Below are 13638 nucleotides of genomic sequence, written 5' to 3' on the forward strand. Positions count from 1 at the left end.
CAGGAAACGTATACAACTTCATGTTGGAATTTCTGAACATTTAAATTAAAAATAGTGAAACGCAAACAACTTTTCATGAAAAATGAAAACACAGTTGAATAAAAATCATTGTGAATAGTTATACATATACTTTCATAATGACACCCTAGAAAATGAACTTTATTTCCCACTGAAATAGGAAATGATCAACAGAATAAAGAAGAAGCTAGGGACCATAGAAAAAAGAGAAAAAGATGCAGGGGAAGGAGAGAAGGAACTGCGGATCTTGTCAACAACTAAACAAAATTAGCAACATAGAGGGAACATAGAGGGAAGAATCTTAGACAGTTTTCACAGGCACTGTATTCCTCACTGTTGAACAAACCACACTGGCTCTATGTAGATCTGATCATAGAAAATAGTAGTCATAGCATATATACTCACAAATGATGGATCTTTGTTCAGGCAAGCATCAATAAACTCCTTAAAGGATTTAGTAAAGTCTCCGACAAGAGTTGGAGGATTGTTTTTTGGAATAAGAAACAGAACTCTCATAGGATGCATATCGGAGTTAGGTGGCTCTCCCTTGGCTAGTTCAATAGCAGTAATTCCCAGTGACCAAATGTCAGCCTAAGGTAAGGAGGAAAGAACAATTACCTTGAAATTCCATTCCAACATAATGCCACAAAATAACCTGTGGAGTCTAACGGTCATACAATATGAAAGTGTCTCAAGAAATGTGATGTTAATAAATTTTTATTAATATAATTCATTTATTTAAAAAAATGATCGAATATTCTACTTTGTGCCAGGTACTGTATTCTAGGCACTGAGGACTCAGGTGGTGACCAAACCAGACAAAATCCCTGCTCTCAAGGGGCTTATGTTCTAGTAGAAGAGACAGATAAATAAATAAATAATAGGATGTCAAATGGTGCTAAGTTCTGTGAAGAAAATAGTAAATCAGGATAAGGGAATAATGAATAAGGTAAAAGGGCTGCAAATTTACACAGGATGGCCAGGGAAGACCATTCTGTGTAGGTAATGTTTAAGCAGAGACCTAATTGGGAGAAAGGCTATTCCAGATAGAGGGAGAGGCAAGTGCAAAGGTCCTGAGGCTAGAGGGGACTTGCTGTGTTTATGGACCAGCAATGAGGCCACTGTGGCTGAAGCAGATAGAAAATAGAGGGCCAATACAAATTAATTTAAAAAAAAGTGGAAGTGAAGAGAGATCAAAAAAAAAAAGAAAATAGAGGAGAGTGATAAGAGATGAGCCAGAGGTAGACAAGGGCCAGACTGTAGAGAGACACATATGTGATAGTAAGAACTTTGGATTGTATTCCAAGTAGGATGAAAGGCCACTGAAGGGAAGAAGGTCCAAATATTACCAGCAACAAGGGAACGTATGATTTACCAGCAACAACTGACGTGACTCTAGCTTTAGGAATACTTTAAAAGGAAGGCGTATTAAGGCAGTTTATTAAATAGGATAGTACGCTATATAAAACTTAATATTAAAAACAAAATAGTTTGTACAGGTAACACTTTACTTTTGAGTCATAAGCTGACTGCTGGATAACTTCAGGAGCCATCCAAAATGGTGTTCCCACAAAGGTATTTCTTTTAATTTGTGTATCTGTCAGTTGGCCAGCAACTCCAAAGTCAGCAAGTTTCACATCTCCTTGTTCTGAGAGCAAGACATTGGCAGCTAGGAGGGAAAAAGAGATGAAAAAACCCTCAGCTTCCTCAGAATGCATCTGTTTTTCTCAGGTTCACATTAGACTTCTGTATACCTTTTATGTCTCGGTGAATTTTCTTTTCTGAATGCAGGTAGTCCAGACCTTTCAAAATTTCCTTTAGCATGGTAGCGATCTGGAACTCATCAAATGGACCAGCTCTCAGCTTAGGGGGAAAAACACATACATACATATACATGTAAAAGTTTGGAACAATGAAGTTCGAACTTGACATTCTCTTTGAAATAAGAGAATCGCTTAGATATATGAAGCAGTTCTGTTTATTAAACCAATATTTAAACAAATGAGAAAATTTTAAAAGGTGAGGAAAGTTAAGTCAAAGGGCAGAAAGGGTTTTTTAATGATTAAGTTTAATCTTGAAAGATAGTACAACCTATATACTAGCTCCAAATCCTAAGGTTCTTAAATATTTACATCAAAGATCTAAGAAACACGCTTAAATAATGACAGAACTAGTTTTCTTTTTCTCAGATAGGAAAAAAGAAATCAGCTACTTAAATTTTGGCATTTGCTGTTTAAAACTTATTAAATATTTACACCGAACTGATTTTTAGATCAGACGGTCCATAAGATTTTTGCAGCAACCAAATTTGATCATATAGGTCAGCTGTAGCACAGTTCTTAGCATTTGTGTATTTCAAAAACATTGTAAAGCATAGAGCCTTTTTTGAGACTCAGATTTAAATTTTAGCTAGGAATATAATAATTAAACTATTCAGACTTTCATTGTAAAAAAATATCAAATCATGGAGGGATACGTTTTTTCAAATAAATGTAACACATTTCCCTGTACTAAAGCCAGTAGTTTTAACTGCAATACAAGGAAAGCAATGATTAGGTTTCAGGAGAATTTGTAATGGAATATCTGAAAATCTCTCCTTAAAATAAATGGTTATTTTAAAATTTGGTACCTCATAAAGCACAAACAGTGGACTGTACAATATTATTACAGGAAAGGGTGGGAATCTAGAGTCAGAGCTGAGGTAGAGTTCTGTTTGCTGGAAGGAGGGAAGAGGTGGTGAAAATCAAATATTGCCCACTATGCCTCACACTGGGAGGGATTCACAGCTCTTTGGCACCTTCTGTATTTCATCTTTCATGAATGCCATATTTATTCTGAATAAAGGGCACTTTCATGTTGAAATTTAACAGCTTAAAATAGAAACCACACTTCAGTCTCACCATTTAATATTAACTATGCTCTGGATATATAGTATACTCCAGGGATGTTCATAGTTCAATAGGTGCCTTTCCTAGGTAACATTATCTGTTTACTTTCAAATATATCAACTTCCACCCCAAAAGTTTCTTTTTAAACAGCAGTGATTAAAGTCATCTAAAAGGTGAAAATGGCATATTATTTTATTGATTGCTGGCAATGAAATTCTGAGGTACTACCAAATAAGTTAAAGATAAATGTCATACTACTTAAGATTAGTACTTAGTATCACTGATTATAAAATGTTGACAGGGCCAGAGGAGGTATACCCTCAGTCACTTAGGAAATTGGGCAAGGTCCATATAAAAGATACTAGCTATCATTCTGAAGGATTTCTAAAAGTGCCCTGGATAATACAGAATTTTAAAAATATATTTAAGTAAAAACAAACAGAAAAGTGGTCCGTCGCTTATCTGGTATACTTAGGTCCAGTTTAAAATTCAGTAAAAGTAAAATCTCACTTAACTGGGTACCGGAGGGGGATGGTAGGGGCGCCTGGGTGGCAGGGAAATGGGAATGGGGTGGTGGTCGAGCTGCGTTTTTCTTGTTCACTATCAGACAGAAAACTGTCCCAAACCTTGTGGTTAAAATGTTTCCTTAGCCATGATGATAATGATCAGAAAAGGAGAAATAAGGGAGTTGGAAAGAGAAGGAAGGTAAAGTAGATGGAACACAGATTGCTTTTTTAAAAATTTCCAATGCAACCTTGGGAGAGATGACGCAAGATCTTGGTCGACTGTCCCTGGAGCGCACAACTGAGCTTCTCTCCAAAGACTGAAGACCATATCACGTCTCTAATAGCTAACACTTCTGCCCCCAGGGCAGTGTACTGGCCTTGTGTGATTTGCCTCTGTTGTCAACTGAGGATATTCAAGAGAGGGACATTTTCCCTTTCAGAGACTATCTACTTGTGGGCTTGGGGGTGTTCCCCATACTCTTTTGACTTCCAGCCAGTCCCTAATGCACCATGTTTTGTTATGCTTTCTCTTACAGTTAGCATATTGTTTCCAACTTTTTCCCTTGGTGCTCATGTTTTATTCTCTTAACCTTATTATATGTGTTTTTGTTGTAAGTCACTGCAATTCTATTTGGAAAGAAGTAAGGTATAATCAATTCAATAAAATAACGTAGAGTATGCTCAAAGTCTGTTCACATACAACTAATTATTTTTGTTAGAATGGGAGGGAATCTTGAGGTATACACTATATAATGTTGACATCAATACTGGTCATAATCATGTTCCATTAGTCAGGCACCAGTTTAAGGGATGAACACTCTACCCAGCAACCCTCCTGATTTCTCTTGTCCCCGGTAGCAGTGCCCTCCTCTAAGCCTGATCCTTTCTTAGATTCCCCCAAATGATAGCATTCATTCGTACAGGACTATATATGAAGAAGAAGTAGCACATTTTCTCATCACTTGCTCTGCCTACAAAGTCCAGTCAAATGAGGTTTATAATTAAATCACAATATCATTAAGCGTTAGGGCTAGAAAAACAGAGTTAGAGAGATTACTCATCTAATTTCTTCATTGAACATTTGAGGCACAGGTTAAATGGCTTGCCCAGTATTAGCCAGCTAGTCAGTGGCAGAACCAGGACTAGGATCTAGGTCTCTTGATTTTAAGAACATTTTAAGTTCATTGAATTTATGCTAATAGGTATTTGTTGTATTTAGGTGGAGATCAGAATGGCAGAATGAGATTATGATCTCACAATCATTTCATTCAGAGATTTCATAAAACTGACCAAACTACTACTGGGGATACAGATTGTATTAGTTAGGGCTGGGCCAGTGTCCAGTGCTTCACATTGCTATCAGAAATCCGATGAAAGCAGTGCACTAGCTTTGCCAATGCCTACAAAACAGGGAAGTGACATGGTAAGCACTTTTGGGGGCAGTTAACTGTGATAAATTTGGAAAGGGTTCTTAATATTTAAGAAGTGGAAGGAGGCTCGTGGAGCAATTGTGAGGCTTCTTGTGGAGCTAATGAAAAAATTATTGTGTAATCAAACCACGTGACAAGAGAAATAGAGCTGAGATCATTTAACGGCAAGAGGAGAATGAGACCTGACTCCATAGGCATGAAGGATTATTATCCAAAGAAATACCAGTTATGTTCTCTCACTAGAGAGGAGAGAGAAAGAAAAAAATGAACTCTAGCTTTAGGATATAAGAATTACATTAGACACAAGGAAGGATGACCTAACTCAGCAACTGATTAAACTGCGATGAATTCCTAGAAGATGAGGCTCTCCATCAAGTTTAATTACCATTTCTTTAGAATGGTTTAAGTATGGTTCTGTTTAAAGGGAAGAAAATCGCTTATGGTCATTTCTGTTCACAGGATTATCTGAAACTTTGGAGTCATTGGCAGTCAGGATGAAAGCCTTTAAAAAATATTTGATTACTTTCAGTCAGAAAAACTCATCTCCACTTTAAAATATAAGAATTAAAATTACTTTTAGAAACAGCAGACTCTATAATTTCAAAGGCAGAAGCATATTATATAAAAGTCATATTATATTAAACATGGAAGAGGAGCTTAGTGCAAATTCTTTGTTTTATAGGACATCCAAGTCCAAGGAATTTATGTGTCTGGTTCACAGTCACAGATTTAGTTATAAATAGAGCCAGCGCTAGAACCTCAAACTCCCACAGGCCAGCCCAGTGGCTATTCCACTACACAAACTTGTCTCTAGTCATTCATATTGCATTTTAAATACAATGTCATATTAATAAAGATTTAAAAGGCGGGGAACAACACTGACAGAATCACACCACTTGGGGAAAACAACCAGTGTTTCTCAAAAACATTTCATGCACGAACATATCTTCATTGGTTAGAATTTCTCCCACATACTGCAGGATTGTAGCAGCCTGGTCCCTGCCCACTAAAATGGCTGTGGCACTTCCAAGTCATTGTGACAAAGATGCCATCACATTTCCAAATGACCTATAGAGGGGCAGAGACAACTCTGCAGAGAGCTGGGTCTGTAGACCTTCTTGGTCAAAACCCAAGAGCCAATTTTAGAGACAGTTATCTGAATGATATCTTTTTTAAAAATCTAAGAACACTGAGTCTTCTCGGGGATAAGCACGTAAAGTAAAACTCTAAACTGACGGCAACTGTCACACGCTCATTCCTAATTTGGGGGGAATTTTATTTTATTAAGCTGTTTGCATTTCTTATATACTTTAAGAATGCCAGCAACGTGCAGAAGCCTGCAATATAGCTGAATCTATATAAGAGTAGTAGTCCTGAAGACAGAGTGAACGTATTAACTAAACAACTGCTTAGCTTGTCCAAAAACCATTGCTTACTCCAATTAAAAGAAAAAAGTACAAGTATGGATATATGTGTGTAATTATTTAAAAATACTTACAAGATCCAGTGCTGAACCGCCACCCAGGTATTCCATTATTATCCATAATTTTGAACCCTGTAAAAGCCATGAAATAGTTTAATAATTATAAACCTGAGCCAAGTAACATACTAGCATAAATGTTAAATCTGACATACTAATGTACTGGTTCTAAAATACAGGTTTAAAATTAGTTGTTTGGAACTCAGAATATATTTTTCCATAGACTATTACAAATGAAAGTCAAGTTCTGAGTCTTGGCCCTCCCTGAAACCGATTTACCATATGATATAGCTAAATAAATAACACATTATTGTTCCTTATTGTTTAACTGTTAGCAACTTTTATAAAACCCAGAAAAAACCATCGCTTTAAATTATTTTGAATAATGATACTGAAAGGAAAAGATAGTTACACTAAAGAATGAGGAGAAAAAAAAAAGAATGAGGAGGTAAATAGAGACTTGTAGAAATTTTGAATGGGGCTTCTGGGTACTTCCCATGTGATTTTAGAGTTTGAGGACACTGGGTATTGTGCCTTATTTTAGTTTTTGGCTTTTGTTTTAATGTACTTTACAACTTTTACCAACCAGGACTAACAGGGATTTTTCGTACACATATGGAACCTAGAAAGAACATTGACCCCCCTCTCCCCAGAGGTAAAAGGATAAGAGAAAGGGAGTGTGTAGCTTAAAAAGCATTATGATTAATTCATGTAGAATTAACTTCACTGTAAGTTGTACAAGAGGAAATGGAGCTCATAGGGGGAACATGTGTGTTTGAATTACAAAACAGGTGTACACACACACACACACACACACACCATTCAGCTACATCAGATAAAATTTGGAATAAATCATTAAATCATTTTTCTTTCAGCTATACTTTGAAATACGGAAGACATCTCTCTCTCCATACCATTTCATGAGTGGTATTCTCTGAATTACTGTAGGACCACAGAATTGACTGAAAGCGGAATGGTTGGTTTTGCTAAACTGGCCAATAGCCAAGTTGTGAATGGATTGTGTTCCAAAAGTCCATTTTTAAGTAAGATGTTTGGAATTTGGAAAGCAAGCATTTTCCCATAAAAATAATGCCTAGGTTCCTGGAGCAGTGTCCTCCAAAAAGACAATTTAACACAAAGGTATCCATAGTATAGCAGAAAGGATACCAGAGACACTACCATTTATACCATAACAATGTTTCTAGGGGAAAATATATTCAGTGTCGTGCTTCGATTTGGGATGCCAGGAACACATCTCTCACCTTTACAGTCCCAGCTGTGGAATGAAGATTCTCAAGCTGTTGCCAGTAGTCCTCAAACTCCAAAATCCCTGGGAAGTACTCAGGAGTTCCATTCAAAATTTCCAAGTGTCTCCATGAGACTGGGGCTTTATTATGGCAGAGAATGGACTCCAATAACATGATGATGAGTGTTTAGGGGACACTGTAGTGGGGGGGAATGGGTTGTGGTGTAGGGTAAGGGTCCGGGGAGGGAAGGCTCAGTTAAATTAAGATGCTGACATTATGTAGAATGTATAAAAGAAAGGAACAATGTCCCCCGCCCATCTTGACATCAACTCTCTCCTGTCACAGCAGGCCAGCTTGAACTGAGAAGAGAGAGTGGTGTATACAGTAGGCAGGAGAGGAAATAAATCCCCATAACAGTGGGAGAGGAGAAGAGTTCCAGGAGTTTCCATGTATAGAAATTAGGACTCAGAACATGAGAACTGTGAACCTGATGAGTCTTCCTATTTTTTTCTACAGAAGAAAAAAGTGTTTCTCACAATGCCGTACAGCCTGAGAAGTTTATCTTTTGCCACGTTTTTTTCTCCTAAGTACTACATTCTACCTCATGAATTCAGAATGCTTCTCATTCACCTGACATTCAAAGAAAAATAAAAAGATCTTATAAAACATGTTTATCTGTTTTGCAGTTCTGCATGAATGAAAGCGCCTGTTTTCCAAGTTAAAAACATGTGTGTCTTTTTTTTGGTACCGATTCAAAACAGAAACCTACCAAAATGTATTCATAGAAAGCTTAAAAAGTCAGTAAACTTATGACTAAGCAAATTCCCGATCTGAAAAGAAGGCTTCCTCTTTGCAAGCAAGCTATTCAGTGGAACTAGGACTCTTCTGAAACAGGCAGGGAACCAGAGCTGCCTCATAGCTTTTCTGGCTGCTTCCTTCTGATTGTCACTTCTGCAGACAAACCTCGCTGGAGGATGGTCATAGGTCCAAACATTCAGAAGACTGCGAGGCAGGCAGGGGAATTGAAGCGAGGCCCGAGTGGGCACAGGCAGGAATGGCGAGCCAGTGGGGCTCCTCCCTACTCAAGGAAGCTTAACCCACACAGGCTCTTACTTGTTCCTTGTCCACAGCAGGTCTTAATGAAAACACCAATCACAAACCAAACCCAACCAAAAAACCTAGACCCTGTGTTTGTATTCTTTTGGGGGACTATAATTTCTATCTTTGATTTCTGGTAAAAGATGTCTGTGTTGGAGAATGCAAATATGTATGTTTGGTTTGTTCTTAAATAATTTAAAAGACTAAGTTGATATCTACATACTGGTTTACAAATCCAAAAGAGCCAAATGACTCTAAACCTCTAAACCATAACCATATATCTGGCACATTTCTCCAATTATAAAATGATCCAAATGTTTTAACAATGGGTTGGAGGAGTTAAGTTTAAAGTTTAAAGTCCTGCAGCAGGGACTTCCCCGGTGGTGCAGGGGTTAATAATCTGCCTGCCAATGCAGGGGACACGGGTTTGAGCCCTGGTCTGGGAAGATCCCACATGCCTAGGGGCAACTAAGCCTACGCGCCACAACTACTGAAGCCTATGCGCCTAGAGCCCGTGCTCCGTAACAAGAGAAGCCACCGCAATGAGAAGCCCGCGCACCGCAACGAAGAGTAGCCCCCGCTCGCCGCAACTAGAGAAAGCCCACACGCAGTAACAAAGACCCAACACAGCCAAAAATAAATAAATAAATAAAATAAAGCCCTGCATCAACATGGGTGGGCAGTAAGGGGTTAAGAAATGGCTCTCTGTTCCAAAATTCAGAACGCCTAAAGAGTAAGTACTTCAAGAAATAGTTACAGATGTAGAAAACAAAGTTATGGTTACCAGGGGGTAAGGGGGGAGGAGGGATAAACTGGGAGATTGGGATTGACACACACACACTACTATATATAAAATAGATTACTAATAAGGACCTACTGTATAGCACAGGGAACTCTACTCAATACTCTGTAATGGCCTATATGGGAAAAGAATCTTAAGAAGAGTGGATATATGTATATGTATAACTGATTCATTTTGCTGTACACCTGAAACTAACATAACATTATAAATCAACTATACTCCAATAAAAATTTTAAAAAAGAGTTAAGTACTTCAGAGTTATACTGTTTACTGGGGAGAAGTTGGAGCCTAGTTTTAACAAATCACTGGTGTCTGGAGTATCAACTCCATCACCCCATGGGGCCTTTGAATTTGCCACTAAAGCAGACACTTGGCTATAGGGGGGAGAAATGCTACTGTGGAACTTGGAATTCATTTTCTCATAGAAAAAACGTTTAAAAAAACATTTAAAATACCCATTATATATATTTATGAGATAATTATTGAACATAGATCAAGTACATGTTGAATTAAGTAGGTTCGTCTATGAAGCAGATAGCCAATCATAACACTGACCACATAAACCAGCATGTGTAAGTAAAATAAGCCAGTCACCAAAGGGCAAATGTTGTATGATTCCACTTATATGAAGAGTCTACGGTAGGGAAACTCATAGAGACAGAAAGTAGAATGGTGGTTACCAAGGACTACGGTGAGGAGAGAATGGGGAGTTATATAGTTTAACGGGTACAGGGTTTCAGTTGAGGAAGATGAAAAAGTTCTGGAGATGAGTGCTAGTGATGGTTGCAAAATCACATGAGTGCATGAAATGCCACAGAACTGTACATTTAAAATGGTTAAAATGGTAACTTTCGTGATATATATTATACCACGATAAGAAAAGAAACAGAATGTGAAATCTTATATAACTGCAAGGAATAGTAGAGATCATCTTGCCAGATACTTTACCACCTTGGAATCGTTTTCTTCCAGTCTAGAATGCCTTGTCTATACCCCACCCTCACATCCCAAACCCTATCAAAATCATACTCAAGACCCACTTTAAATGCTATTCCCCACGTTTTGGGTTATTGCACTGGAGGTACCTACCCACAGATAAGTGGGAGATATGAGACAAGTTAGATATACCTATCTGGGGCTAAGGAGAGAGGCTGAAACCAGAGACATGAATTTAGAAATTGTCAGAATAAAGTAGATGAGACCGAGCAGGGCAAATATGCAGAATGAGAGGAGTGCACAGAGAAGGTGACGGAAAAATAAATATCTGCTGAATTGAATCTAATATGGGGCTTCTTAGAGGTGTATTATAGGAAGTTTAAAGCTGTTCTTATTTTGAGAGAAAAAAACACTGTACAAGGAGGAAATACTTCCCTCTCCAATTTCCTTCAAGTTTTATAAGAAAACTATGATTTTTAAAAATTAAAGAATATTCCAGAAATATTCCAGAAACATTCGCCATACTTCGGAAATAAGCACACACAAAAGTCTCAGGAAAAATAATGAGAAGGAAACAAAACTGTACAGACTCTATTCTGGAATATTTTACTTCAATCATTCAATTCTTTTTTTAAAATAAATATCAGTCGTTGTGGTATGTGGAGGGGGGCATATTTCCTTAACATAAACAGAAATCTAAAAGCAATTTTCAGCAGCAAATAAAGGCATGATTCAAGTTCTATTCAATGCCTGAGTGAGCTTCATTTTAAGATTTACATCGAACTAGAAAAATATTTAAAGATTATAAAAGATTCTTCCAATGTTATGAGATCAGAAGGGAAGGGTTTGCTTATTTTAGCACTCGTCATAAAGACTAACTTTGTCTGTCGAGAAAATCTGCAGTGAAGTAAAATTAAAGGAAAATATTGTGGTCATACTGATGTGTCTGTCTGGTTTTTACTCTTGTTTTTAAAAACGAAGTTATACAGTGAGCTCAGTCAAAATGAATACCTAGTACATTTCTGCATGTCTCAAGGAAAGTGCTACAACTACATACAGTTGCAGAGAGCATATAATTTTCTCTCAAGTGCAATAAATTTTCCTCCAGCTAACAGTGAGGGTCTTGGTTATTATGTCCTGTGTTAGGACAACCTGAGAAGAACCTGTATCCTACTTTACTCAATTAACTTGACTCACAAAATCTCCCATGTCATCTGAAACGGAAGGATGGGCCACAACAAGAACATAAGTCGATTGATGATGCAGTTCTCCGATGGTACTTAGAGGATGTAGCCTTGATTTCACTGACTGAACTAAACAGAACCCTGTTATATTTGATGTGACTTTAGTTTAAAAACATTTAAGCCTGTGAAGTCACACTATGGTTTAATATAAATGGAAAATAAACAAGTGGTCAATTTAAGAAAGTAATTTAAATAAATGGTATTAAAGAGTTATAAAATCATATAATACAAATGTAATCAACAGCAGCCATCTGTGAATTTCTACAATTTTATCATGAAGTAACATGTTCTTCAAGGTAGGCTTTCTCATCATGTATTTTAATTAATGACGGGTAAACGAGATAAAAATAATGCAGTTTAATTCTGTAAGAAGACATCTTGGATAACAGTTTTGTATCACTAACTGGCCTGAGAACATTCAACAATCAAGATTTGGAGAAAACAAACTATCAGTTGGATTTATTAAAAGATTAAGTATTTTTTGGGTGACCAGTACATGTACACTATGAGGAAAATTTTTTTAAATGTGAAATCTTAGGAATAAATAATAAAAACAGAGTTATAATTCATTTTCCATGTGAGTACTGAATATGAATAAAGAAAGGTTGTAAGCAAACAATAAAACTCAATACCATGTCAGTACCCATTTTCAATATAATATACAATAGCGCATTTTAAATAGGGCTTCTTTAATATAAGTCAGTCACCAAAACTAGCTTATCTGATACAGGTGCCTAAAAATAGCAAGTGTTCAGATTTGCTCTAGAGTGGGTCTGGAATTACAAGGATTCAATCCAGAAAGAGTAAACCAGAATAAGCAAAACACACACACACATCACCACCAACAACAACAAATTCCCTGGGCTGCCTACAACCCCGCCTGCTATGGAAATTAGAAGGGAGACTTAAAACCACTGAGATTGAATGACCACCCCCATAGGATTCCTAAAAAGGAATCTGACCCACTAAATAAGCTTTTTAGGAAAGAATATAAAAGCAAAGTGAACCACAAAGAATCAAGTAATTAGGTATACAGTAAAATAGAGTAATGGCTAACACTTAAAAGTATATTGTATAGGAGCTACCAGCAGTATCACCTCCTCTTGGAAGCCTTTCCTTCATACCATCATGGAAAAAAAGGGTAGAGGTGACCATTTTCTTATTTATGCCTCATCTGTACCTTGTACACATTCAATCACAAAAATCTACACTATTTTAGTGCAATATGAGACTGTGAGCTCTTTAATGGCAGGAGTTGTTCACTTTTACATCTCCATAACCTAGTACAGTGTGTGACACATAGTGACTGTTTGGCTATTTAATGATTCATTCTACTATGCATTAATGCCACAGTCACCTAATTCACGTACTATTAGAATAAATTAGGCTCTGTGGGGAACTCCCTGGCAGTTCAGTGGTTAGGACTCTGCGCTTCTCCTGCAGGAGGCCTGGGTTCAATCCCGCAAGTCGTGCAGCGCAGCCAAAAAAAAAAAAAAAAAAAGGTTAGGCTCTGTAAAAAGCCAGGGAAATCGATGAATTTCTATATCAGTATTAACTAATATAGATAGTTTATCCTAGGGTATATTTGATCAGCAGAACATAAAAAGACAGCATCAATTTTTGTGCAGGCCAACAGCCTGATGGGTTATAAACACACCCTTTTGGCCTAGAGATAGATGGACAAACAAACAAACAAAACCTTCCCCCTTGTAAGCTCTGAAAATCAAAGATCTAACTAATACTGCCCTCCTTTAAAAAATATCAGTATGGGGATACATTTTTTAAATTTTAAGATAATTTAAACTCTAAGCTAGATTTTTCTAATTATGTATTGTTTTATATTTCAATAGACACAAATCCTGACTCTATAAATATGGAACCCAAGAACTCGGGTTTTAGTCACCAAAGAGTTTTCTGTGATGCAGTAATAACTCCATCTGCTGGAACTTCAGGTGTCTGCTAATTCCATAATCCTAGAAACTAAAAATC

At 37.1% G+C, this 13638-nt stretch overlaps 1 protein-coding gene across 3 annotated transcripts in view; it reads right to left on the bottom strand.

The window, feature by feature from the left end:
- Window positions 1-13638, bottom strand: part of STK26 (serine/threonine kinase 26) — a 65087-nt gene that overhangs the window by 6041 nt on the left and 45408 nt on the right. For all 3 annotated transcript variants that reach the window (XM_019919043.3, XM_019919042.3, XM_073799324.1), the window contains 4 exons: window positions 6341-6397; window positions 1773-1881; window positions 1530-1687; window positions 424-609 (listed from right to left, as the gene is read on the bottom strand). In XM_019919043.3, coding sequence (XP_019774602.1) covers window positions 424-609; window positions 1530-1687; window positions 1773-1881; window positions 6341-6397 — 510 coding nt within the window. The remainder of the gene's footprint in view (window positions 1-423; window positions 610-1529; window positions 1688-1772; window positions 1882-6340; window positions 6398-13638) is intronic.

This window comes from Tursiops truncatus, chromosome X (assembly GCF_011762595.2).
Source record: "Tursiops truncatus isolate mTurTru1 chromosome X, mTurTru1.mat.Y, whole genome shotgun sequence".
In the NCBI taxonomy this organism is placed as follows: domain Eukaryota; kingdom Metazoa; phylum Chordata; class Mammalia; order Artiodactyla; family Delphinidae; genus Tursiops; species Tursiops truncatus.